Genomic DNA, 26484 nt, shown 5'->3' on the forward strand with positions numbered 1-26484 from the left:
ATTAACATTCACCTACATCTTTCCCCTTTATATTGTTGCGACTGAGGCTGAATCATGTTACTAATTCTGCTTCCCAATATCTGTAGTCTCCCACTGCAAAATGCATGTAATTCAGTGAGATCTATTTGTTATCCTATGGAACCAGGCCCCAAATATTCAAAAACAGGAAGAAATTTAATTAATTGTCTCCCTTTACCCCAGCAGTTATCAGTTTTTCATTTTGTATCCTTCAAAAACAGCCTTTGTATACATCCCCCAAGGCTGCACTTTCTAGTGCAAGACAAAAATCTGAGTTTTCACTCTCCTAAATTCACATAGGGGCTATTAACATTAACATGCATTTTAAGCATTCACCATAGAATGGAAAGTCTTAATGGTTTAGATATTGGGGTCTCATATGAATGAAAGCTAAAGCCAAAAGCATCTTAGGGCCTAACCCAAAGTAAATGGGACATTTTCCACTAACTTCAGTGAGCTCTGGGCCCTACTTAAGACAACCATATACTAAAGATCCATTTTGGCCCTATCCAGCAAAACATTTAAGCCAGTGAGTAATCCCATTAAACACCAACAGAATATTTAGATAGATAAAATGAACTATTGTCTCAACTTTTGCTGGCCTGAGGCTTTTAATTTTCAAGAAATGAGCATTAGAAGAAAAGTCCTACCTATCTCCTTGCAGCTGACTCCATTGCCCAGACAAGTACAAAGCATCTGCTGGCTGCCCTGTGATTTGAGCCACTGCATGCCAACTGAGTACACCACTCCATTATCAGTTATACACTGGCCATATGGCTGGGGCTGGGGTTGAGGCTGGTAAAGTGCAGTTCGTACATCTGTAAAGCTAGAAGACCCAGATCCTAGGGCAGAAAACATTAGAGAAGTAAAACTAAGCAGCAGACATTAAAAAAAAACAAGGAACAGAAAAATCTTAATCTAGGTAACCATTGGAGTCTTAACTTTCCAGTGAAGAAGTCTATTAAAAGGATACCTCATTTAATCTTCTTAGCCATATTTTCTAGTTTGAGGATATTTTTCCATTTTCATAACATTTTTAGAGCTTTGATTAGTACATGTCAACATTAAAAAAGAATTATCCAACTCCGTTAATAATCATCCCCTATCACAGGCAATGCAGGGATAAGGATTATGAGTAAAGCATATCTAGCTGTTTTACATGAAAAAAAAAACTTGAAAAAAATTAAGTTTCCTGGGGAAACACTCGTTTGTTCTTTTTCAAAGAAAGCCTGAACCCAATGAAAGGAGGAAATAAAAATGGTTGGGAGGTAAGAAAGGAAAAGAGGAAAAAAACCCCAAAGCTGCAATTTTAGGCTGTTATTTTAAATTTTTTCACTGAACAGCATTTACATTTCAAAAGCAACAAAAACATTAATGAAATAATATATGGTTTGGGAAAAAGCCTTTTCCTGTCAAGAAGATTTTTGATGAAAAATTCTTGACCAGATGTAGTAAAAAGTAATGCTGAGACATGCAGAGGCCTCTTCTACATATGGAAACTTCAGCTAAAATTTCCTGCTGTTCCTACAACCATTTCAGCAACAGTGCAGGCATGACATTGGCAATCACTGAAGCCTTTTGTCATAGTGACCTGCTCCATGCTCTCCTCTTAAAATGCTAAGAGGTTTCTTGGAGCCCTGTCTAGACTAGTGTTCCTACTTTGGAGCTAAATTGGTGGCAACAGCAGTAGGAAACTTCTGGTGAAAAAGCTGAAGATAGCCCCTGGGAAAGTTTTTATTTTGAAAGGAAACTAAATTCTGGAAGTGGAAAGATATGTTGCAAAATAATTCAGCTGCTGAACAGTTTACCATAATCAAACGAAAAGGGACATTGTATACAATGATCATATAAAATGTCATGCAAAAATCACAAAGGATCATACATATGCAATATAAGTCATTTAATACACAAACGCTGTTTACAACATTTCTGTATATTAAAGCTTGACCAGGAGCAGAAGTAGTTATCTTGCCAAAAAAACGCCAAAAAACAAAAACAGCGTAACCTTTGAAGACCAGAGGGCCTTAGCAGAATTTCAGTTCAGTTAATTTAAAGTTGGTCACCCTGAAGCAACCCTTTTGATATAAAAATATTAACCTAAAGTGCCACATTTTCAAACAAGTTTATTTGTAGGTGCATGATTCTACATGTTCTGTTTTTTGTATGTTTTTCTCGGCAAATATATTAATTTGTGCACGTAAGTCATGCGTAAGTGTATTTCATTATTTACATATGTACAAACAAGACAATAATTAGTCTCCTCTGAAAACCTGGCTCAACAGATTGCAGCTCTTCCTCTGGCAGAACTCCTGTTGATTTGTGCAGTTCAACACAAAATCTTCCTCATTTGATTTGTACCATTCAGTGCCTCTGGTGCACTAAGAAATGGCACTTACCTGTGCTAGTAGTATGAAGGGATGTGTGTCTTTCACACTTCCACTCGCCTCTGCCATTACCAGTGCAGATGCACTGAAGCAGATTTCCTCGGTTATCCTTCTTACTCCACGTATCTCCAATTCTGTAGGAAGTCTTGGTGTCATGATCATTGCACCGATCTGTAGGGGAAAGAGAATATTAATAAGGGGAAGAGAGTTTTTAATGTTTCAATTCTGAAATACTTGTCTATTGCAAAAGCTATGACGCATGGCAACAGGTATGAGCCTTTGTTGCTATTCCACTGATAATCCTCCATAGCCCAATTTATCTTCCACTACCCAGTTCCATTACCTGTTACTAAGCTAGCCATATGCTTTACATTTCTAACTAAACTGCAAAAAAGCACATGTTGGAAAGCCGTTCAGAAATCCTAGACCCACTGAAGCCAATGGCAACATTTCCCAGGGAGGACAAAACTCCCCTTCATTTTAGTGGGACAAGATTTAACCCACTGATATGGAACCAGGTTTTGGCTACCACAGGTGTGCTTCCACTGTGGACAAAACAGAGTGCATTCAAAATTATTTTTGCCAATCAAGTTCTAGGTTACTGTCATTCTTGCTAATTTCAAAACCACCTTAAGTATATTCCATCTTGTCCACATTGTGGGAACCCTTCTCCCCTGCAAAGTTGAAACCAGTTTTAATTTTTCACAAGGACTTTTTCTGCATGTTCATTTCATGCTACAGAAGGGGCCAGTTCATACCCACACAGACCTATTTCAGTTGGAAGGAAATAAATCCTATTTGATGGGCAATATTTTTGGGAGAAATTCTTCCTCAAGAAATATGCAGGAAACTGCCAATAAAGTTAATGGAAGTTACGGATGTCTGTCTGGGAATCTTAACATTTCTGAATCCTGCTGTTGTCTTTAGTAACCCACAACCCCCAATGAATTGAGTGAACAGGTTCAAATGATAGTACAATAAACTACTTCTAGCTGAATGCAGAGCCACACAGATTAACTAATTCTTCTTCCATTACAACATTTTTACCTTCACATGTAAGGGCAACTTGATACTATGGCTCAAATTTAATCATGGGTTAAAAAAAAGTCCTGTCTACTGTGTGAACAACTGTGGGATGATGTATGCATTACTTCAGATTGCTGTTGGGTAGGAAACTAACATGTGGAAAGCTCATTAGCAAGTCCTAGTAGTTAAAATGACAAAAAGCTGTGCATTTGCCAAAAGAGTGGCCATAGTGACGATAACGTAATTATTTTTATATGGAAATACACCTGCCCTCTGAAAATCAGGCCCCTTTAAGGTGTCCCAAGAAGTAAAGCAACCAAAAATCACTTTAAGAATTATAGACCAGATTTTCCAAAATTAATTACACATCCACTGGTATGTACACAATTATGTAAGCCACAGCTGTCCGTTTATATTTAAAGACTATATTGATATAGGATTATATTTTAGAAGAAAATCCACTTTTGTGAAAAAATGAATAGGGAGGATATACTGTAATTTCCAATTTGATCAAACAGAAGGTGCCTGAATTACAAGACAAAAGACAAAGCTTGCAGGTAACATACTCTCTCTTGGCTTTATCCTTTCCCATTTGACAATTAATAATTTTTCCCATTTGTTTCAAACAGCATTAACACTGACATGGCTGATTTGGTTTTATAGCTTATTTCTTGACTGTATCATTGCATAAATTTGCCTCAAATCCCAAATCTTCTTTGAGTTTTAGTTCTTTACAGTTCCATTGTTTGTATCAGCAGAAAGTTATTAGCCTCCTATCCCAAGACAATTGGGTATGAGGCCACTTAAAGGCTTCAGAGACATTTATCATAACTTGCATTACTGAGGCATAAGACACCAAGTCAAATTGCCTCAGGGCAGATCTTCAGCTGGTACAAATTGTCATGGGTCTACAATGAGCTGGTTTTACATGTACAGGTTTCCCTTGCTTTATGCTGTACATGCATTCCTGGGAAATGGCGCATAACTCAAATTCGCATAAAGGGAACCCACTTTACAATGTAAGAAATAGGGATATGTTCCAAGACCTCAACTGTACTGACCCCCAGACCCATTTCTACTACTTTTACAAGACAATTTTGGTATTTACCAACAGCAGAGAGGGGTAGGATAAAAGTTAGAGGGATGCTATAATGGGGATGGCAACTACAGAAACACGAGCTGCAGACAACGAGTGAGGAGCACAGATCTCCACAAGAGACTATAATTTGGTGTGCATCACTCCCACAATGCACAGCACAAAGCAGCTGACTGTGGGCTCCCACACCGATCACATAAGAGTGAATTTACCTTGCATATAACAAATTTTTGGTATAAAAAGGGTCATCACGTAAGAGCTAATTCACACATACAGAACCCACATAAAGCAAGGGAGACCTGTATTCACAATTGAAGGAAGGTAAAGAGATAACTTTTAAAGGCCCTGCCTAGGTTGCAGATAACAATACAATGGGATACTTTGTGTCAAGGTAGTGGCAGTGGTACAAAATCCTAGCACAGAAGCGTTAGCATTAGTGCAATCCTGTAGTAAAGAGCTGCATCAATAGAAAACAAGTAGCGTAGAGGCAGCTTCAGAAGGACTTCAAGCAAAATCTTGCACTAACTTGAAGACTATACAATTCTACTAATATCCTGGGGGATTCAGGCACGGTAAATCAGTGGATAATTTGGTCCACTAGACAGATATTTAGTGAGCCTTTATGTACATTTCTCCAAAGCTGTCTTTGTAAAGTAGAACCCAGAAGCATAACCACCTGTCATTCACAAGCAAAGCTAACTCTTGAGTGTCCCCAGTGGGGCTGAGATTACTAAACGGAATATGGTAAAAACCACTTGTAAATTTTTGCTTCCAACCTCATCTTGAAAGTTATTTCACTCACTTTACGTTAGACTAACTTGATTGTTCTTTAAAGTCACACCCCCTTTCCCTGACTCTGCACATCCATACAATATTTGATGCAAGCCGACACTATTCCTACATTTTATGTAATGCCAAACATCCCTGACATTTTCTTTTTCCATCTTATCAGTGTCTTAGCTTGTACTGTCAAGGCCCGATAAAGAAGTAAAAATAATGTCATTTTAGAATCTGTGCTTTTAAAAAACAACGTACACCCATCAGTTGGCCATAACATTAACACTTTGACAATAATGATCAATACGTACTTCTGGAGGTACAGGTAATACGTCCACTGCCTTCACCTAAGCAGGTGCAGTCCACCATCATCCAGCCCTGATAAGGCTTCTCCCAAGTCTCTCCAACAACATAAGAGGTTCCAGCATTGTTGTCATAGCATCTCTCAGCTACAGGAATAAAGGAAAAGTCAGTGTTCTCTCTCTCTCTCATTTGTTTTAAATGCATGTTATTTCTACACTCCAAGGGTTTTCACTGTGGGTATGCACAGGTGTGAGGAAGTTGTTCTTCTGTTGATCCTATTACTAAACGGAAGTGTAATCTCAACGTGAAAAAAGATTAAGAGCCACTGGCAGTGCACAAAACTGTTTGGTCCACCAGCTTAAGTTAAAGTAGGCTACAGGCCCAAACCAAGTAAAATGAGCAAGCTCTGTTCGAGTATATGATTGTTTAATGGCGTTTGTTGCAGACTTCTGTCAAACACTTTAAAAGCTTGGTCTTTCAAAGAAATATGTCAAAACCCTTACATACCTACAGGTTTGCAGGTCCATTCACCTTTCCCATTTCCTAGACACACGCACTCTAGCATATAGCCACCTGTCTCATGAGGTCTGCGCCACGTATCACCAATCTTGTAGGACTGACCTCCTTCGTGGCACCGATCTGTGGCAAATAGAAAATGGTTTTACTTAGCATCGAGAACAAGAATATTTGTGCACATTGAGTGATACCAGGGCACACAATATAACCCACTGTCATTTCAGAAGCATTCCCCGTAGGCATCCCAAGACAACAGGAAATAAACCAAGGTATATCCTGAGAGTAAAAGCACTGAGGAACCTGTTTGAATGAAAGGAAGTTAGTTCCAAATGAAAATTCAATGACATTGTTTCACAGCCACAAAAGAAACTCAGGTGATTAACACACATTAACACAGAGTATCCCTTTTAAGGGCTAGGAAGCCTAGAGGCTGGCCAGCCTAGATTAAGTAGCTTTTCCAGCCACGCCAGTAGCAAGTTTTATAAAGGGGGAAAGCCGAGCAGCTAAAGGCTGGCTGCAGCAGCGAAAACAAGAGAGGGATCTGTTGCTCCTGTGGGGACAAAGATGGCTTAACAGGCCAGGTGATTGCCTGCAGCTTGTCAACAGGTCTGAACTGGGTTGTGTGGTGAAGCAGCTGTTACTGGGGCCGACCTGAAGGTTTGGCTCAGACAGGCTGAGGCACCGATGATGGTAGCCTCCTGTGGTGATGGGCTTTGGCAGGGTTGCCTGGGCACCTATGCAAGAGAAGTGCAGCAGATGGAGGACAGAAGGTGCTTTCCCAGTGGCAAGGTAAGAGCTGATTTGTGGATGCAGAAGGTAATGGACTGAAAGCTGGTTATAGATGTTTTATATGTGGCTCCTGGGCTAGAATCCAGAGGAGGAGGTGGGTCAGGGTTCCTCCACTGACCTTAAGTAGAGTAGCTTGCTGAGGACAGAGAGGGGATGCTTGGTGTTTCTACATGGAGGAGAGAGATGGAGACTTTGGGTGCTACTCTAATTGGAGAAAGACTATTAAGAGACTACAAGTGGTCTGCACTTGTAGGGAAATGATTAGGAAAGCTAAGGTGACAACTGAGTTTAAGTTAGCCAAGGGAGTCAAGGACAATAAGAAGTCCTTCTTTAGGTATGATGGGAGCAGAAGGAAAACAAATGGAAGTGTGGGGCCCCTGCTTAACACCTCAGGGCAGCTGGTAATGGACACTCAGAAAAAAACTGAACTCCTGAATGCCCACTTTGCTTTGGTATTTCACCGGACCAAGGGGAAAGACAAGTGTGATAAGGATCACAGGGGGCATGGTGGGAATGACAGCCTTCCCACTGTGGATGCTGAGCTGGTACAAAACTGACTAGAAAAGCTAGACATTTATAAGTCAGCAGGGCCAGATGGACTCCATCCGAGAGTGATGAAAGAGCTGGCTGAGGTCATCGTAGAAGCCCTGGCAAAGCTCTTTCAGAAATGGTGGTGCACTGGGGAAATCCCTGAAGATTGGAAGAGGGCCAACATTGTGCCCATCTTCAAGAAGGAGAAGAGGGAGGACCCAGGCAAATATAGGGCAATCAGCCTAACCTCCATCCCAGGGAAAATCATGAAAAAATTCATTAAAGAATCTATGTGTGATGCGCTCATTGAAGGTAAGTTTCTGAATGACAGCCAACATGGCTCTGTCGCGGGTAGGTCTTGTTTTACCAATCTTATCTCCTTCTACGACCAGATCTCTCGCCACCTGGACACAGGAGACATGGTAGATGTTGTATACCTAACTTCCAAAAAGCTTTTGATCTAGTATCCCATGATATCCTTGTGGGAAAATTGGAAGATTGTGGGCTTTGCCTTAACTGCTCAAAAGTTCAGTGGGTGGAAAACTGGCTGTATGGTAGGACCCAGAGAGTTCTCATGAATGGATCTGTGTTGCCCTGGCAAGAAGTGGCCAGTGGTGTCCCTCAGAGGTCCGTGCTTGGACTGGTGCTTTTCAACATCTTTATAAAGGATTCGGATGTGGGGACGAAAAGCTCGCTGACCAAGTTTGCGGATGACACCAAGTTATGGGAGAGTGTGGCCATGCCAGAAGTTAGGTCACAGATACAGGTAGACCTGGACAGGCTGGAGAATTGGGCGGACCAAAGCCAGATGAAGTTCAACACTCAGAAATGGAAGATGCTCCATCTGGGGGCAAACAATCCCCCACATACCTCAAGGCTAGGTGGAGACAATTTGACTTGTACCATGGCTGAAAGGGAACCTAGGGGTAGTGATCGACCATCGCATGAACATGAGCTGGCAGTGCGATGCTGTGGCCAGCATGGCAAACGACACGCTGGCATGCATTAACCATTGCATCTCATGCAAAACTAAGGAAGTGATATGTCCACTGTACTCTGCACTGGTGAGACCACAGCTGGAGTACTGTGTCCAGTTCTGGGTGTTGCACTTCAACAAGGATTTGGTAAAACTTGAGAGGGTCCAGAGAAGAGCCACCTGTATCATCAGGGACTTGCAAGACAAGCCATATGAGGAAAGGCTGAAGGACTTGGGTCTCTTTAGCCTACAAAAGAGAAGGTTGAGAGGGGACTTGGTAATGGCTTACTGCTACATCAGGGGAGTACAACAAGAACTCAGTGAACAGCTGTTCACCAGGGCACCTCTGAGGAAGACCAAGGCAATGGACACAAACTCCTGGAAGGTCGCTTCACACTCAATTCCAGGAAAAACTCCTTTACTGCCAGGGTGTCCAGATTGTGGAATAAACTCCCTCCAGTGGTGGTGCAGTCACCTACCCTGGAAATCTTCAAAAGGAGACTGGACAGACACCTCGCTGGGGTCACTTGACCCCTGTTGTCTTTTCATGCCTAGTACAGGGGGACTAGACCCGATGGTCTACAAGGTTCCTTCCAGCCCCTAACAATCTAAGAGACTCCACTGGATGGCTGGGGTTGTAAGCCAGCTTCAAAGAGCAGAATGGTGATAGCTAGTTAAAGGGAATACACTGCAGCTCCTCTTGAAACTGAGACGAGGCTGTTACTGGGCAAAGGTGAGTGACAGGGTTATCATTAAGGATTACGTTTTTGCAATAAAACATACTGCTTTTGGGGGGTGGGAAGGTACTGTTTGTTTGTTGATGGGCAATGTCTAAAGAAAATATCCTGTTTAAATCAATTTTTCAACAACTGAACGATATAAACAGTTTAAGATTTGTCCAAAGTTTAGCAATTTTCAGCTCAAATGTAAATAAAATGAAAAATCTGGAACATAAATTACAGTAAAAGTTAGTCAGTTTAGAAATTTCCATGGAAAAATATTGTTCAACAGCATTTTTCTCTCTCTCTCCCTCCCTATTTCTTCTTTTTTTTTTTTTTTTGGTGTTGGAAAAACATCAGAGAAGTCTTTGACATGGTTTCTTTAGGACTGTTTTATTGTCAGAACTAGAAGACATCAGAGTGCTGGCCAGAACATGGAGAGCAGGGAGTGAATTGATGGGACAGGATGTAGGAGCCACTGTTGTTTTTATTCCCGCTAGATTTCAAATTCAATGCACTGTCAAGCTGTAGGCCAGGTTATCATCACATGGCCTAGTAATAACAGCAAGTCAGCCTCACACATTTTGTATCCACTAGTCAGCATTTACAGAAAGACCAGTAATTGAAGCAGTGAATGGCAGGGTCTTAAGATAAATCAAAGGATAAAGATTCCAACATTGATCAAAGTTAGAAACCACTGATTTTGCCTACTTCCTAAAATAATCCGAGTAGTAGCAAAGGTACTGAGCCTAATGCAATGACCTGAGGTTAACAGAAGTCCATCTATTGAGGCCTCTGAATCAGGTCAATGATGGGGAAATTTAAAACAAGAATCTAGCAATACTTTACTAAATTTGAAAACAACTAGCATTTCAAACATCCCATCTTACTGCTTCCAGGGTAACTGCAATTCTAATTATGTTTAATATACCCCCTCTGAATTCACTGTTGAATTTGGCCTGTCTCTATTAGATTCTGGCCTTGTGCATTTCTCTTGAAGTATCACTTCTGATGTCCTGTTGGAAATATTCAGTATTAGGAGCTTTGAACAGCAAACCAAACTAAACTGGCTTTTCTATCAGAAAAAACAATGAAGAGGAGACTTGTTAAAGATGTATAAAGGACTGGAAAATGTTGGTCTAAACGTACCAACATCATGCTTTTAGTGTATGGTACCAGAGGCTGTTCAGTCAAGATAAGTCTTCTCATTAAACAAAGAGGTAGGGAAGTGGTGACAGATAGTCTCCAATAACTCTAAAAGGATTTCTAAATGGAAAGGCTTAAAAAGCCTCCTAGAGTTGAAAGGAAGTGATTGTGAAGAAACAGACTAGCTAAGAAGATGGAGCAGTAGTGAATAAAGAATTGTAGAAGTATGTTGATAATGGCCCGTGCAAGTTTCTCCTGAATCTCTTATGCAAAATTGTAGCTTGTTTGTTGCTATGGAGGCCTATGAAACTTCTTAAAGGGTAGGCCCTCAGCTGCTGTACGTCCATGAATATGGCACCAGGCTGACTTTCACCACTTGGGGATCTGGCCCTCTTTTTAAAGTAAGACCCTTCTTTTTGTTACCATCAAAATCTGATGAATCTCAATGACCTGTAATAATTATAGAGCAGCTGAAATATTTTAAACTGGTCCTAAAAGCATGTGCCAGGACACTAATCGAATTATTCCAATGTTGGCCTATTTTAATAAGACAGAACGATACATTTCTTTTTAAATAAAAGACCAAATCCTGCTAGCCTTGCCCATGGCATAATTCCTTTTACTTTGTATTCCTTTTACAGTTGTATTCATGTGAATACAACTGGCATTTTCAATGGAAAAATTCATAGTGGCACTTTTGGCTTTTGGGATCATTCCCCATACTCATAAATAAAACGCATATTGACTGTTTCACTTGAGTATAATGCAGATCTCTGAAAAATGCATAATACTAGAAAATAATGCTTCTAGTAGTAGGATTTCTAACATACTTGCGATAGTGCAGCTGATTCTTCCACGTCCAGCTCCAATGCAAGTACAGTCCCAGATCATGGAATCCTTGGGGCGCTCATAAGTCTCCCCTACTCGGTAAGTAGATCCAGTGTATTTGTCAAAGCAAGTTTCTTCAGCTGAGGAGGTTGGAATAGATTCCATGTGATCATGACAGCAATGTACAGTCTTTAGCATTCAGATTGCAACTCAAACCACAATTCCCCTCCCTCCTTCTCACTAAGCCTTCGCCTGTGAGCAAGAAAATTCAGATCTATTTACTTTTCTTTGGAGGACAGCCGCATAAGAGTGAAATATATCCAAGCACTGAGACCTCACGCAAGGTCTTCTATATAACTGAAGACCAGCACTGCCCCACTGTGAATATGGGAAGCGCAAATAGGGGTAACTGTACACTAGGGTTTCTGATGCTTTAACTGTAGGGGAAGGATCCATACCAGCCCTGAACATGGAGGAAACCGTTGTGGGTGAGCTGGTAAAAGAACTATTGTAGAGTCAATTAATCAAAAAATCAATTAACCAGATGGTTTTGTATTATGAAACCCTTAGTTGGGTTTTGTTTGTCAGCGTTGTTGACATTTTTAAACTTCATGCAGAACTATATATTTATTTCCTGTTGTTTTTAATGTGCTACACAGTACAGTAACATATATATGATGATAATTATCCAGAAAAAAAACGATTATCCAGAAGGATGATGATGTTAATTATTCTGGATAATTGACTTTCTATTGTAGTTATATTTACAGAGATGCAGTGATCCAAATCTTCTGCCTAGTTAGTGAATAAACATTTGTATGGCAGCATGTCTACAGGATGAAGCACTTTCTTTACATAATAAGGCCCTCAAATACTTATTCATGTACATCAGGGGTGGGAAAAATGCAGCCCGCGGGCCAAATGTGGCCCACCAGGCCATTCTATCTGGCCCACGGAGTCCCTCAAAATTTAGAAAATTAATATTTATCTGCCCCTAGCTGCCTGCCATGCGGCCCTCAATGGCTTGCCAAAACTCAGTAAGCAGCCCTCCACCCAAAATAATTGCCCGCCCCTGATGTACATGGTCCTAAATATCAGGAACAGTCTCACTAAAGTCAGTAAGATTATATGCAGGAGTGTGAAGAACTCTCATTAAATGTTTGCAAGACAGTTATATGACTGTGTTCCCACCAAGTTCAGAATTCCTTTCTGTAGAAAACTAATTCTGTTGATTTCTCACTATGATGTCTAGATGGTCCACAGGAGACCTTAACAGTTCAATGGTAATCGGTTAAGAGAAGTGAGGTCTGGTTTTTTGTCCTGTTTGGAAGGGAGAAGAGTTACTTGTCAAAAGTACTCTGCCACTATAATAGATTTTTGGGCAGAAGTGTCCAAGACCTTGTGTCATACATAATTAAAGGCTGGAGTCACTGGTAGGCTCCGGATGGTTCGGCCAAAAGACAGCAATAAACTATCTTATCAGTTAAGATAGGTTTATGACTGCTTTGCATCACCAGACCAGTACAAAGCAGTCATAGCAAGCCAAAAATAAACATCTGATCAGCCAAACTTCACTGTTATCCCAAACCAGGTCACATTGCCCAGCATCTGGTAAACTTAAAATCTCTTGTTATCCAAACTTACTCTTGTGTTCCCTCATACACTTAGCTGATACTAGAAGTGTATCCTCAGCATTGAAGATATGAATGGTCATAAACTGGTATTAATTACTCCAACCTGGTATTAATTACTCCAGCCTTACAGACACGTATGGGAAGTTCAAGTGCAAATTATGGAGGAAGTAAATATGTAATCAATAAAAATTTAAAATTTGTTTTAAAAACATGTTGACAGCAAAAAGCTCTGAAACAAAGATGAAAGTTATAGGTGATACAATAAATGAAAAAGTAGAGAAGAGACAGTTCCAAGTCAAACTTTGCAGGTCTGAACTTTCCTCCTGGTAATTATGAACTGCGACAGCTCATTATAAAGAAGAGGCTGGCTCCAAAATTAAGGTTCAGATTCATTCTTCCCTAGAGATGACTGATGCTTGGGTGCAGCATTCTGGTAGTGGCCCATCTTTAATCAAAAGCATCTGTTAAAGCCTAGGGCCAAATCTTTGTCAATCAGCATAAATCCATTATTGACTTTAATGCCACATTATGCCAACTGTGAACTTGGTCCATCATCTATAATACCATTTGATTTTTCATTTACTTGGCCTCACAATCCATTCCACATTCGTCATTAAAGACTTACGTTCAGGCTTGCTTTCACAGTTAAAGCCTCTGGATCCCCCATAGCAGGTACAGACCAGTGTGTTTCCCAGGTAAATGCGTTCCCATTGCTGGTTTATTTGATAGTGTCGGCCATTGTCAAAACAGCCCTCTGAAGGAATGAAAACATAAGTCTTCAGTTTACATTTGTCTCCATGCACATGACCCTCAAACAAAAAGGGGAAAGAGTTAAAGCATTCAGTGGCATATACCCAAGGTCCTGGACCTGCCCCTAATGTGGCAACTGGAGTTTGAGATTTGCAGAGAAAGCAAGATGGAGCACTGAATTTGAAACCTTGTGGGCACTCTGCTCTGAATGAAATACTCCAGAAACTGCATGGGTGGGTTTGAAGCAGAGATTTAACAGGCTTCAAATCTACAGATGGAAAATACTACTCCTCCAGGGCCCGATCCAAAGCGCCAATGGAATCTATGGAAAGACCTCAATTGCCTTCATTGGTCTTTGGAGCAAGTCCCGGTCCATCGCTGCTAGTCGGAATTGTTCCCCAGGTAACGCTGCCAAGAACTTTGTCAGTACGCCTCTTAACGTGGCAAGCAACGGGCCTCCACCACTTCCCCTGAGAGAGCAGCTCCCAGCCTACTGGATTGCAATGCCAGGAAGTTTGTCCTTGATAATCAGGCTACATTTTCCCAACCAATTTGAAAGGTGATAAGGGCAATTGTTTCACCAAACATCTCCTTCCCCCGCAACATAATTGCTTGCAGAAAATTGGTCTAATAAAAGATATCACATCTACCCAAAGAACCTGGCAAAAAGAAGTGCATTAGTGTTTTTGCTTCACTGTGTTTAACTCTTTCATTGCACTGTGTAATCAAACACACATTGTTTTGAGATGAAGGGGTCTGATGCTAACCCAGCTGAAGAGCTCTTTAGTTTACAGGGTTGTTGGTTGTAGCCGTGTTGGTCTGAGGGCATAGGCAGGCAAGGTTCTTTGGGTAGATGTGATAGCTTTTATTAGAGCAGCTAGTTGGTCTAAGAAGAGATGTCACATCTACCCAAAGAACCTTGCCTGTCTTTAATTTACAGGCATGTGGCAGGCAAGCTCCCTTCCTGCTGCCTCTAACCAGCTTCCACTCCCATGTCTTCATAGGGAAGTGGCATTTTTGCCCATCAAAACTCACGCAGCCAGATCCTTACACGAGTGTCAGGCTAGGCGACTACTCGGCACTACAAAGATGCTGCAACTTGCTCACTTTGGAGGGGGAAGGAGGACATTCTTCTCTCTCTCTGCCAAGCATGCCAAGCAAAGCCCATCAGAGTACCAAACTTTTGGCCGAGCTCCATCGCAGGCTTCAACCGCCCACAAGACCAGGCAAGTCAAACCAGATCCCTTTCAGCCCCCCTTCCTACAGGACCTGCTCCCAGGACTGCACTTGGGTTTCATAGGATCACAGAAAGTGAGGGCTGGAAAGGACCTCAGGGTCATATCTAGTCCAACCCCCTGCTCAAAGCAGGACCAGCCCCAACTAGATCATCCCAGCCAAGGCTTTGTCTAGCTGGGTTTTGAAAACCTCCAAGGATGGAGCATCCACCACCTCTCTGGGTAACCTGCTCCAGTGTTTTATTACCAGCCTAGTGAGCAAATTCTCCCTAATATCCAACCTAAACTTCCCTTGCTGCAACTTGAGACCGCTGCTCCTTGCTCTGTGTTTCCCAACTCCCTGCCAGCTGTGGCAGGGCTCTTGGGGACTGTCCCCTGCCCCCTCCCCCGGTACTCACGTTTGCTCTGCGTGCCGGGCACCGGGGGCTGGACAACTTGCTGGGCTTGCCTCCTGCTTTTGGCCGCCGTGCGCTCCGTGCAGCGCGCCCCTAGGCACAGGGCGAAGAGCAGCAGCAGCAGCAGCCGCTGCCCCGCGGGGCTGCTGGGCATCCTGCAGAGGTGGGGGAGAGAGACGGGCAGAAGCGGAGCAGCGGCTCTGCACTTCGCTGCAACTTTCCCGGGGTGGCTGCGGGGAGTGCCGTGCCCCGCTCCTCCCTGCCTGGCGAGAGCGGCCGAGCGCCGGCCCGCGGGGGTTGATATAACCCCGGCGGCGGGAGCGGGGCCGAGCGGAGGCACTGCACGAGCCCGCGCCCCCCTTCCCGCTCCCGCACCTATTTGCCTGTTCTAATTCCAGCGGCTCCCATTGGTCCCGGCGCGCGCTGACGTCACGGGGCTGAGCGTTCCGCGGCGAACAAAAGCGACCGCTGCAAACTTCGCTCAAGTTGTGTGAGGCGCGGACGGGACCTGAAGCAGGGCGAGCTGACGCGGCCCGTGGCCCCCGGCTTGGAGGGGGAAAACCGGTCACGGGCTGCTCGGGTCTGCCTCCCCGAGAGGCCCAGGCAATACATGGCCTTTGATGCCTTTAGATGCTTCTCCGTTTCGCCGCCAGTCAGGCTAAAGCAAAGAAAAGGCGGGTGTCGAACGCTATGAATATCCCGAGGCTGCCAGAAGCACTCTCACAATGGTATTGCAAAAAATACCGCACAAAATATTGCGGGGAAAAAAACCCCAAAAAACAACCCAATAAAGCCTTTTCTCTTGAGTAAAGACTCAACAGCCCTGAAGTCGATGGGATTAGGGAAGAAAATCTTGGTTTTGTTTGTTTTGGGGGAGGTTTGTTTTCCCTTCTGTGAAGAGAGGGAGTAGGAGGAGAATATTAACTAACAATGGGTATTAATTCACACTGTTTTAGGTCATGATCCGTTCCCCCCATAGTATAATTGTCCCCCCACAGGTCTTTGGATCCCTGTCAGCATGAACGCCTTGTGCCTCCAGAGGCTGGGGGGTCCCAGCGACAGCCTGCAGGCAGCGGTGTCAGTGGCAGGGGCATGGCGGCAGCCAGCGAGGACCGCCTGCAGGTGGCCGCAGTGACGTTGGCAGCGAGGGCTGGCCGAGCAGGGACCGCCAGCAGGTGGCCGTGGCGGTGTCAGCAGCAATGGGGGGTAGCAAGCAGCAACCGCCCGCAGACACCACTGCCAGTGACCGCCTGCAGACACCAGCGGCAATGTTGGTGGTGGTCAATCTCAGGGGGTCGCGTGCACCTGCGTGTACCCCTTATGCGTTGCCAATGCCCGTCAGGACTCTGAGCATCCTTCTTTATTTTCCTTGCTTCCCAAAAATTCATAAAGAAAAGATCTTGCTTTATGATCATGATTCTCTTCACTAGTCACCAAAACCAGTGGTTCTCAATGTTTTTTGTACCAGGGCCCATTTGTAAACATTGATGTCCAGCCCTGACACACAGACCCCTGACCCTGCCAGTGCCCCTCACTCCCAACCCCCCCAGCCCCAGCCCTGCTGGTGCCCCTCACTCCCCACCCAGTGCCCACCACCCCCAGGCACAAGGCCCCACCAGTGTGTGGGGCAGGGGATGAGTGTGTGGGGGGGGCATATGGGTGGGTGGGTACATGACCCCCCAGATTTGTGCACTTAATGGACACGGAGCTGCAGCCCAACAGATGCAGCAGCCTCCGCAACCCAGTGCTGGACTTGATACAGGAGGGCAGAGTAGGGCGGCGAGACTCATTACTGCCACTGCCACCAGAGCTACACACCATCCACGCTGCCACCAGTGTGAGGAGTCATAGATCGGAAGCAGGCCTGCACTGCCTTCACCTTCTCCTGCCCCCAGCCGCTCATGCGCCGGCCTGTGGCTCTACCCTACTGTTATGGCCCAACTGCACTGCCGCTCCCCTCAAGCCATGGCTCCACCCCAGAGAGAAGGTGGGGTGGCAGGCAGTGTTGCCTGTGCCCCCTGTCCCCGACACGTCATCTATGCCCCCCTAGACTTCCCTGTGGGGAGCTGCTCTCCACACTGCTTGGCTGCTATGTGCATGTGTGTATGTGCACCTGCGCATGGTGCCCCCTGCCTGATCACCCTGTTCCTGCTCCCCTCAGCCCCTTCCAGGCTGGAACTCTGCCAGGCTGCAAGGAGAAACCCATGGTTTCCCACATCATTCTCATTTAAAGGAGAATACATTTTTAAAGTTTGTTGAAAAAATTCTTTAAAATTTGTTTGTGACCCACTTCTGGGTTGTGACCCATGGGTTGAGAAACGCTGACCTAGACATAACCTCGGTGGTGTCACTCCTCAAAAGAGAAGTTATTACCAATCAAGCACTCCCCCATTCTGACATAACTTCAGTGGCATCACTCCTCAAAAAGAGAAGTTATTACCAATGAAAGCACTCCCCCATTCTCTCCTCCACAGCTTTTGTTGGAAAATATCCCATGATGTCAGAAGGTAGCAGGGAAAGCCTCATGGCTAAGATGTTAATTGCACTCAAAGTAGTCCCTTCCACTCACCTTTAGGGTACATCCATGTGGAATTTGGAGAAGTCAGTGTCATGTGGGTGAGAGTACTTGTTTTAATCTAGCTACCTTAAGTAACAATAGTAGTGAAAATGGAAGTCTGCACGTAAGCCTGGGCTGCTAAGATAATATGAAAGACTTTCTAATGCTGGGGGTTGAGAAGTGTAACTGTGTTCAGATCCACTCTTCAGCTGGAAGCCAAAACAATTAGGCTCTGTAGGACATCTGTAGGCATTCTAGGGAGATAAAAATCTACACCCCGAAGCTAGAAGCATACCTCCTTCAGTTTACAGCTCCTTGCAGTTTACAGCTTTCATGCTGGCCCAAAGATGCATTGTCTAGTGTTCCACTTATGAATGTGGAGTGTTCATGGTCAATGGATTCCCATCAGCATGGCTACCTATCCTGTTCTGGCTAGTCCACGTTCAATACCTTCTTTGTTTGTCTATATAAGAAACCAGATGTGGTCATTCCACCTACAGCTGTGCTGCAGCCCCAAAATGGCACTTGAAGTGGCCCATCAAGGCACGGATGAATTTCCTCTGGGATGATGGACAGCAAGATGCCACATAACAATTTTGCCTGTATGTCTTCTCTATGAATTGGTTTGGGAGCTATTGCTGCGTGTCATAAAAATTCTTAGCTGAGAGATGATAAACCACCAGGCTAGTCTGGTTCCTGATTGAGTAGGTCGGGTCCTGACATGCATGGACACATGTTTTCCCAGACCTACTGCTGAATTCTGAATGATACCAGTGAGAGTTCTTCAGGGAAACAAAGGATATTGAAATATAAATCTAGTTCAAGGGTTCTCAACCTCTAGCCATGGGCCAGATCCAGGCATCAGCCCATATAATTCAGCCTGTGGGGCACCCTAAATCCCTGTCACAGTGTGTGGAGCCAAGCAGAAGCCCATGGGGACCTGTGTCTCCAATCCCAGCATGTAGAGGTGGCACAAGGCCCCAGTCTCAAGTGTGCAAAGCTGAGTGGAGGTGGTGCATAGCCCCGGGGCCCAATCCCAATGTGTAGGGGCAACACAGGGTCCAGTCCAGTCTACTGACCACCTGATGCCACTCATCTGGCCTGTGGGACCAAAAGATTGAGTGTCGTTGGTCTAGTTCTATTCACTAAAACTCCTTATCAAGTTTTTTTCTGTTGGCATCGCAATATTGTCTCTAGGTCCCAGCTGGGATCAGGGTCCCATTGTAGTATGAACTGTACAGGTATATAAGAAGTTATTGTCTCAGGAAAGCACATTTGCAAATCTCCTTACTTTGCCATTTAAAAACATAGTTGTGTCCATTACCCAGAAGTCTTATCTGCCTGAAGATTGGCAGCAGGAACTTGACCTGGCAGTTAAGGTGAGCTGGGATCAGCTTAGTCATGGCATGAGAAAGGTGAACTGTGATCCTTCTCCATCTCTAATTTTAGATGTAAGCTATCCAAGGTACCAGCTCCCTCCCATTCAATGTGCACACAGAACTGGTGTGGCTGTATCCAGAGAGGAACTTAATCTTGTAACAGGTGCAAATCTCTGCAAAGCAGTGAACATCTGGTTCTACTATACTTACAATATACATTCATTTTTAAAAATGGGTCCCCATATTTAAGATGTTGTATACTGTTTTACCCAGGAATTAATTGTAGATGCTGAATTGGAATCCTCCGATGAGAGAGATTCTGGGTATGTATTCCTGGGTTACAATGCTCTAAACTGATTGTTTGTAATAGGAATATATCTTTCTCAGACATTTGGAATAGATCCTCTTGCTGAGTTGGTATCAAGTGAGGAAAAGAAGGACTTGTCAATTTGGAAAATCCACATATGCAATGGGATATCATGTCTAGCTTATCTGTACTACACTAGCACCTAGAAGCTCTACTTAAGAATTAGGATGTGCTTGTGCCAGGTACTAGAGACAAAAAAGCAAAAATGACCTGCTCCAGCAAGTCTACAGGTTATGTTAAGTGTGTCAGGGAGACTGAAAGCATGTTTTCCAAGAAGCCTAGAAATGTTTAAGAAAGCTTTTCTGTGTAGGTGTTTGTAATGATGATAATGGGGGCACAAGATGAATCCTCTTGCTGTTGCCAAGAATTGCTAATAGGGTTCCATATAATATAGTGGAAGAGAATTAGGGAGTGTGGGGGTGGGTGTGTACACACGCCAGAGAGCGAGATTTCATCTGTCAGTAAGGAGATGAGGAGTCTTAGTAGAATGCAGAAAAATATCTGAGGCTACACCTTTACTGTGCTGCCTCTGTCAGCAGACAACACTGCCAGAGCACGTGCACACCCTTGCGCTTCTGATGGCTCCTTTTAGCTTTGTTATACCAGCGATGCTGCCAGCGCAAAGTTTAGCATTGGAGGGCATTACAGACAGTCCTCGGACTTATGACACAATTGGTTCCTGAAAAGCGCGTCTTAAGTCGAAATGTTGCAACTTGGAACTGATTTTCCCATAGGAAACAATGTTATAAATGGGGAATTGGTTCCTGAACCACAGCCCAATACCCTATTTTCACCAAAAATAACCCAGAATTTTCTACTCAATCAATTATAGATGAGTAATATAGCTACATTAATGTATTTATATTGTAAATAGCAATCATATTGATTTGGAAGGACTTCTTTGATGTGACTTTGCTGGACTTTTTGAAGAGCTCTTGGTTGGACTTTTAGAAGAGTTCTTGGCTAGAGTCTTCTCAGGAGTCTTGGCTGAAGGTTTTTTCTAGAGTTTTGTCTGCTTTCTTAAGAAAGTGTCCAAGGAAGTTTGGACAGATGTTCTCCAGGGAGATGGGAATGCAGAGAAGTTGTTTGCTGGCGTGGCATGGCATCGGATCAAGCATTGTTAAGTCTAAACTGCCATCAGAAAGTTGAAACGGTGTCAATTTATAAACGCTGTAAGTGCAAAACGTTGTAATTCAAAACACTGTAAGTCAAGGACTGCCTGTAGCTATTCAACAGATGGTAGCAGCTGGCAGAAGGTACAGGAGTGTTTCTATACACCTTCAGCTGGCTGCCAGGTGGTGGAAGAAGTCTTACTCGCTCTATTCAGCAGAAATGAAGTAATTCTGCAGGCTGAGGGGAGGAGTGTGCCACCACAAAGGAACTTCTTGTGTGGACTTAAAGTTTTGCCATTAAACTTGAGTTCTGACAGCAAACCTTTGTAGTGTAGGCTAGAGCTTGGCTGGAGGAGACTTCTTAAAAATCTAAGAGCTGAGGAGCATTCATAGGCTGAGGAAACAATGATAAGGAGACAGACTGGATAAGAAAAATGGCAAATAAGGACGTAATGTTTATTTTTCTTATGACAGTAGCATTGGTATGTTATATGAATGCAGAACAAAAAGATGGTGGCAGCCTGGGAGAGCTTTGGAACTCAGTAAATTATATTTTATTGGTGGTAGAACCTAGCGCACAATAGATACTTGCCAAATGTGTGAGAGGAAAAATCTCTTCTCCAAGGAGCTCAAGCATGTCAGAAGTAGATGAAGTGTCTAAGATTTGTTTTTAAAAAACCCTGGTTTACTGTAGTTGAAGTCGATCCTCACCTGGTGCAAATCAACATAACTCCCTTAAAGTCACAAGAACAAAGCTGATTCACGTGTGCCACTTTACTGAAAACTGAACTGGAAATACAGGGCTAGTAAATGGGTGTTACCATGACTAATGCCTTGCCACAATACATCATTTCCAAATATAAAGAAAAATGTAAGGTTCTTTTCTAAGAAAACATTAGTTGGATGCTCAGTGAATGAAATAAAATGGTAATCTATCCTGGTGCTCAAATAAGGTTTTTATTAGCCATCCTCCTATTTCTGGATTAGACTGATATTTAGTCATTGAGTCATATTTATTTTTCACACAGCTCACTCAAAGTACTAACACAGCATCCTGCTAGTCTAGAAGCCATATATCCCAAAGGAATTTATGTCATTAACCATTATGCAGCAAGTAGTAATTATTGTAATACCGTGTATAGTTAGACTTCAAATATCCCTCCTGCTTGTTTCAGGAAGTTTATAGGATTTCAGTTGTCTTTCTTCAGAATTCCTAATAGGATTATTTTAGACCTTGATCCAATAGAAATTCAGGAACAAAAATGTGTATTCTTCTTAATGAAATGCTTGGTCTGGCTTTATTTATTTACTGTTTAAACCAACTTTAGTGTTTCCTAATTCTTAATAGGATGCAGTCTCCTATACCTTTGCAAAAATATTGGTTTGGACTTGCACTCTTTCACATCTGTAAACTGGCTGTATCCTGTTGCCTCTTTGTTTATGAAACTACCCCTGTGTACTTAAATGGTCCTCCTGACTTTTCCTCAACCCAGTTAGATCACCCACCAAATACACGCACATACTTGTTCCTTTCCATGACATTCATGTTTATTGGTGGGGTGCAGATGTGCAACTAAGAGCAGAATTTGCTCAAGCCAAATTCCAGACAATGAAGTAAATGTGAAGCAGGACAGTAAGCAATGCACCAAATTATACCTTGCTCTTTTAAGAGTCTTATGGGCAAGTACAGTACAGCTTTTATTGCCCATTTTTTCATTATCTCTGTAAGTGGTAATTGGAACAAAACAGGATTCCTTTCAGTGACTCAAGGGGACCTGGAAATGGTGCCTGCAGTTCCCAAATATTTTGCGAGAGTTCCTGTTGTGATCTGGAATTCTCCATAATATCAGAATTTCAAACTCTGTGGTTTTTCCAGGTCCAGTCAACATTTAACTCAAAACAGAAGTAACAAGGATCTTCTATGACATGTGCAATACTTTACTTTCTCTAAGCACAATAGTTCTAAGTCCCTCAGTCATGACTTCAGAACATTGCTGTTTCTGAGTGATGCGTACTCCTTGTGATCCTGCAACTGGAAATTAAAGAACATCTAGACATTTGTTCTGACAGGCAGCACAGGACCAATCCTCCCTCCCCATGCACGCACTCTTTATGTATTAATGAATTAATAAGATTGATATGAACTATTTGTTGTTTGGCTCTAAATAGTCAATGGCATCCACCTACAAAATACACGTTCCCCCCCCCCCTTTCCATGATTCCATTAATTAACTTGATACACAACTTTGAGATGTTCCTGGTTTCCCCAAGCTTTTAAAAATAATCAGTGAACCCCTGAAAAAAACATTTTTTTTTTAATTATGATTTTTCAAGCAAAAAAAGTGGGGTTTTCCTTTATTCTCTTTTTGCTTAATGATTCATTACATATACATAGATCACATTCTGGAGCTTTTCTCTGCTATTATAAAAAACCTGGCCTTTTATGAATAAAGACTGAGATTGTTGCATCATAACATGTTCTCAGGAGCCAGGGCTTTAAGAAAAACATCAAATATAATAAATCTTGCAGTAAAATTACAATAGCTTGCAACATTAGATCTATCTGGTGGGTTCTTGATCTCAAGCAAAACTGATTAAATCAAAAGTGAACTGTTTATTTACATCTATGGGGGACATAGCTCTGTATAAACCCACTTTGGGGACTTTAGGATGGGATTTTTAAAGGGGGCTAGAGGAATTTGGTACCCAAATCCCACCCAAATTGCCTAAATCCTTTGAAAATCCCAGTCTTAATTCCTGAGTGGGATGCTTTAGACACTTCCTCCCCCACGCCTCAAAGCATGTTAAAGCAGTACTTGAAACGCAGTACAAATAACTCCATGTCATTGTTACTGTCAGTAGCACTATTGTATACAGCAGCATTACAATGCATTACAGTGACTGACCCGGGCACCAGTCCTGGATGTCCACTTAGAGGAACTTCATGAATGGCATTCATCCCTATAGACCTTACCGGTCATTACAGACACACAGACCTCTGGTTTTGTATAACTAGGATGTGGCTACTGAGACTGAAAGCAACATTGCTTCCTTTCCCTACCCTTTTGTGAGTGATGCTATTTGGCCATGACTGGGGCCTGTTTCCCCATAACAAGAAAGGATCCTGCCCTTCATCTTCGCTTTTTAGGGGAGTCCACTCTCTGGCTGCTTGCCTCCTGGGTTAGAGCAGTTGCTTTGTACACAAGTAGAGCTTATTTCTCCTCCCTTCCATGAAGATGGCATGAAATGATGCTCACAGATGGGGAGGAGAAAGCAGAAGCCTGGCAGCTCCCCTCCCCATCACCCTACTAGTCAAACAATGAGGGCAATACAGTCAGAAAGATGGAGAAGGAACCTGTCACAGCCCAGCCCTAAAAGAAAGGATGAAGATCAAGAACCCCAGGAAAAGTAGGGGTGAAGCTAGGAGTGCGAATTTGTTGGAACTGATCAGATACAGAGATGGGAGGCAGAATTCATTAAGGAAAGAACTGATACAGGGCCTAGGGAAAGAACTAACTGTTGGGAAAAGGCAGGCAGCTGTGTGATCAGTAGATACTGCAGCAGGGGCCAACACCAGCTTAATACATCAGGAAGAGTAGACAGTGATGTCTTTCCTACTGGGAAAAGGCAAAGACAGTTCAAAAATCAAATCATACACATCATATATATCAAGATAATCTTAAAAAAAATATTGTCGGAGGTTGAAGCCAAAAGATTTTGGGGTCTGGCTCACACGTTTCTGAGCTGGGAGGGCTGGAAAGGTAATCCCCTGCATTTTATGAGGCTGTGTGTGGAAGTGCAGGGAGATACAGTCTGCAGCTAATGCCAAACTCTACATATGAATTTGCTTGTTAAATAACAATGATATTCCCAACAGCAACATTAAGCAACAAGCCATACTGTTTACAAATGTTTACAGTTGTTTGCAGTTTACAGTTGTTTTTCATACTGAATATTGCAAATCATGCAAAGTGTGGCTTGGTTTAGGCAGGGCTGGTCAAATATAGCCACAAATGTTGCTCTTGGTTGAGTGTAGCCTCCTGTTGGGAGCTGAATCCGCTGAGAATTTTGTAGCAGACAGCTAGTTACTTGTTATGATTACAGGAGAGATGTAATTGGGATTGAAGCAGAGTACTATACTGAGCCAAGAGTAACCTGAAGAATAAACTGTGAATTACAATTTATTATTTTTTTCCATGTTCCTTTCTTGTTCACTTTCCAGCACCTCCTTCCCTCCACATCCAAAAAACCTGTAGTTCCCTCCATAATCTACACTAGGCTAGCAAGTGTGGAAGGCTACATTGTTTTCAACACTGCAGTTTCCTTTTCAATCTTCTGATTTTCAGCTCAATATCACAATGATGAAAGAAACTTCATCCTTAACATGTTGGGTTTTTTTAGCCCTGCCCAACTGTGGTTGGCTGCTGTTTCTGTTTTCTGGTTCCTGGAGGAAGCAGTCTGAGCACCACACCTGCCTGTCAGGTAGGTCAGGAAGGGAAGAGAAATCTTATTGTTCTGCTCAGCTGAGCAGGACAAGGATACAGTCTGTCCCAACACTCCTTAAATACTAGTTTTTAACTAATTATTAGTGATAGGATTGTTTCTTTCTTGGCTCCTTCATACCTAATTCGTATCTGAGAGGGAATTTACATATGTGCAGAGCCCCAGAACACGGAGATTTATTGCCCACTTAAGCCCTCCTTTTGAGTACTGGAGTTGTGGGATTTTAGCAAATAATCTCTGTTCCTGCACAGATCAGTTAGAAGTAGAGGTTTCTCTGGATTGCTGTCCTCTGTTGGCCTTCTCCACCCTCCTGAAAGACCAGTGAGATATCCCAGTGGGAAACCCCAACCAAGAGCAAAAGACACTGGAAAAATCTTCTCTAGAAAAGATGTTTAAAATATTAGAGAGAGGCCAGATCCCTATGTGGTGTAAATCACTTTAGCTGCCTTGCACTGCAAACTGATGTTGCCTTCATGCCGCCAGAAACATTTTTATGGTGGCACAAAACAAAAGCAAATAGATGTTCATGTCATTTGTAGCCCAGCATTGCAAATGTCTAAATTTGTGGCCATGAGAAAAGGTAGTATAAATGTGTGCTGCTGTTTTGCAGCAGATGTCTTTCTGTGCTTTCCAGCTGCCCTGGGCAGGTGTTCCTAGGGTTTCATGGGCCTAATCCTGTGTACCCCAGAAATTCCCCTACAGGGAAATTCCTGGGGCTGCAGGATCAGGCCCCTGAAACCCTGGGATTGCCTGCCTGGGTTTCCATATTTGCAGAGGTGCTCCCTAAGTCAGAATCCCAGATGTGCCTCTGCAAGTGTGGGTTCCTCAGCCTGATCCTGCACATCCTTTCCCCTTCACAGAGGCATGCCCCAAGTGTTGTCCCACAGGATGGGACCCCTGAAGCCCTAGGAGCAGCAGGGGCCTTACCCTCTGTTTCACCCAATGAAACACATTAGCTGTGCGACACACATCCCAACACAGCTGATCCACTTCATTTGGCAAGTTCAGTTAACAGCTTTGGTGTATGGCTACATTTAAGTCAATTCTGTGTGCTATTCAGAAAGCACTCTGAGCCTGGAAGTTTGAAATGGGGGCTTGCCTCATTCAGTGTTTCAGTAGTTCTAGCTGATCAGCATTGCCAAATGCTTGGCAGTTCCAAATGACTCTTGTAAAAACATCTTTTAGGTACATTTTCCCACACTCTTCCTCCCACAGCAAACCTAACAATAACAACTAATGAACAGCAAAAACACAACCTACTAACAATATTTAATTAGTCTCTGTGCCCTGTACTTTTGTATGGACCTGTGGCTGTCTCTTGAGACATCAGCACCACTGTTCTCAGGCTGAGGATCTGTTCATTTTCTGCTACGACCTTCTCCATTGCTTCAGTGAGGAACTCCTCTGAATTAATTATGCTACTGATGAACTCTTGGATGTCCA

At 43.2% G+C, this 26484-nt stretch overlaps 1 protein-coding gene across 6 annotated transcripts in view; it reads right to left on the minus strand.

Moving 5' to 3' along the window:
• The window catches only part of FN1 (fibronectin 1), a 75383-nt gene extending 59947 nt beyond the window's left edge, over positions 1-15436 (minus strand). For 4 of the 6 annotated variants that reach the window (XM_006276432.4, XM_014594234.3, XM_006276433.4 and 1 more), the window contains exons 1-7: positions 15127-15435; positions 13369-13497; positions 11112-11249; positions 6112-6243; positions 5613-5750; positions 2415-2573; positions 669-860 (exon numbers count right to left, since the gene is read on the minus strand). In XM_006276432.4, coding sequence (XP_006276494.2) covers positions 669-860; positions 2415-2573; positions 5613-5750; positions 6112-6243; positions 11112-11249; positions 13369-13497; positions 15127-15277 — 1039 coding nt within the window. In that variant the 5' untranslated portion in view covers positions 15278-15435. Of the gene's footprint in view, positions 1-668; positions 861-2414; positions 2574-5612; positions 5751-6111; positions 6244-11111; positions 11250-13368; positions 13498-15126 lie in introns of all 6 variants that reach the window. The other 2 variants (XM_019492049.2, XM_006276430.4) reach the window with 2 other exon arrangements.
• Between the last annotated feature and the right edge of the window lie 11048 nt (positions 15437-26484).

This window comes from Alligator mississippiensis, chromosome 4, assembly GCF_030867095.1.
Source record: "Alligator mississippiensis isolate rAllMis1 chromosome 4, rAllMis1, whole genome shotgun sequence".
Lineage (NCBI taxonomy): Eukaryota > Metazoa > Chordata > Crocodylia > Alligatoridae > Alligator > Alligator mississippiensis.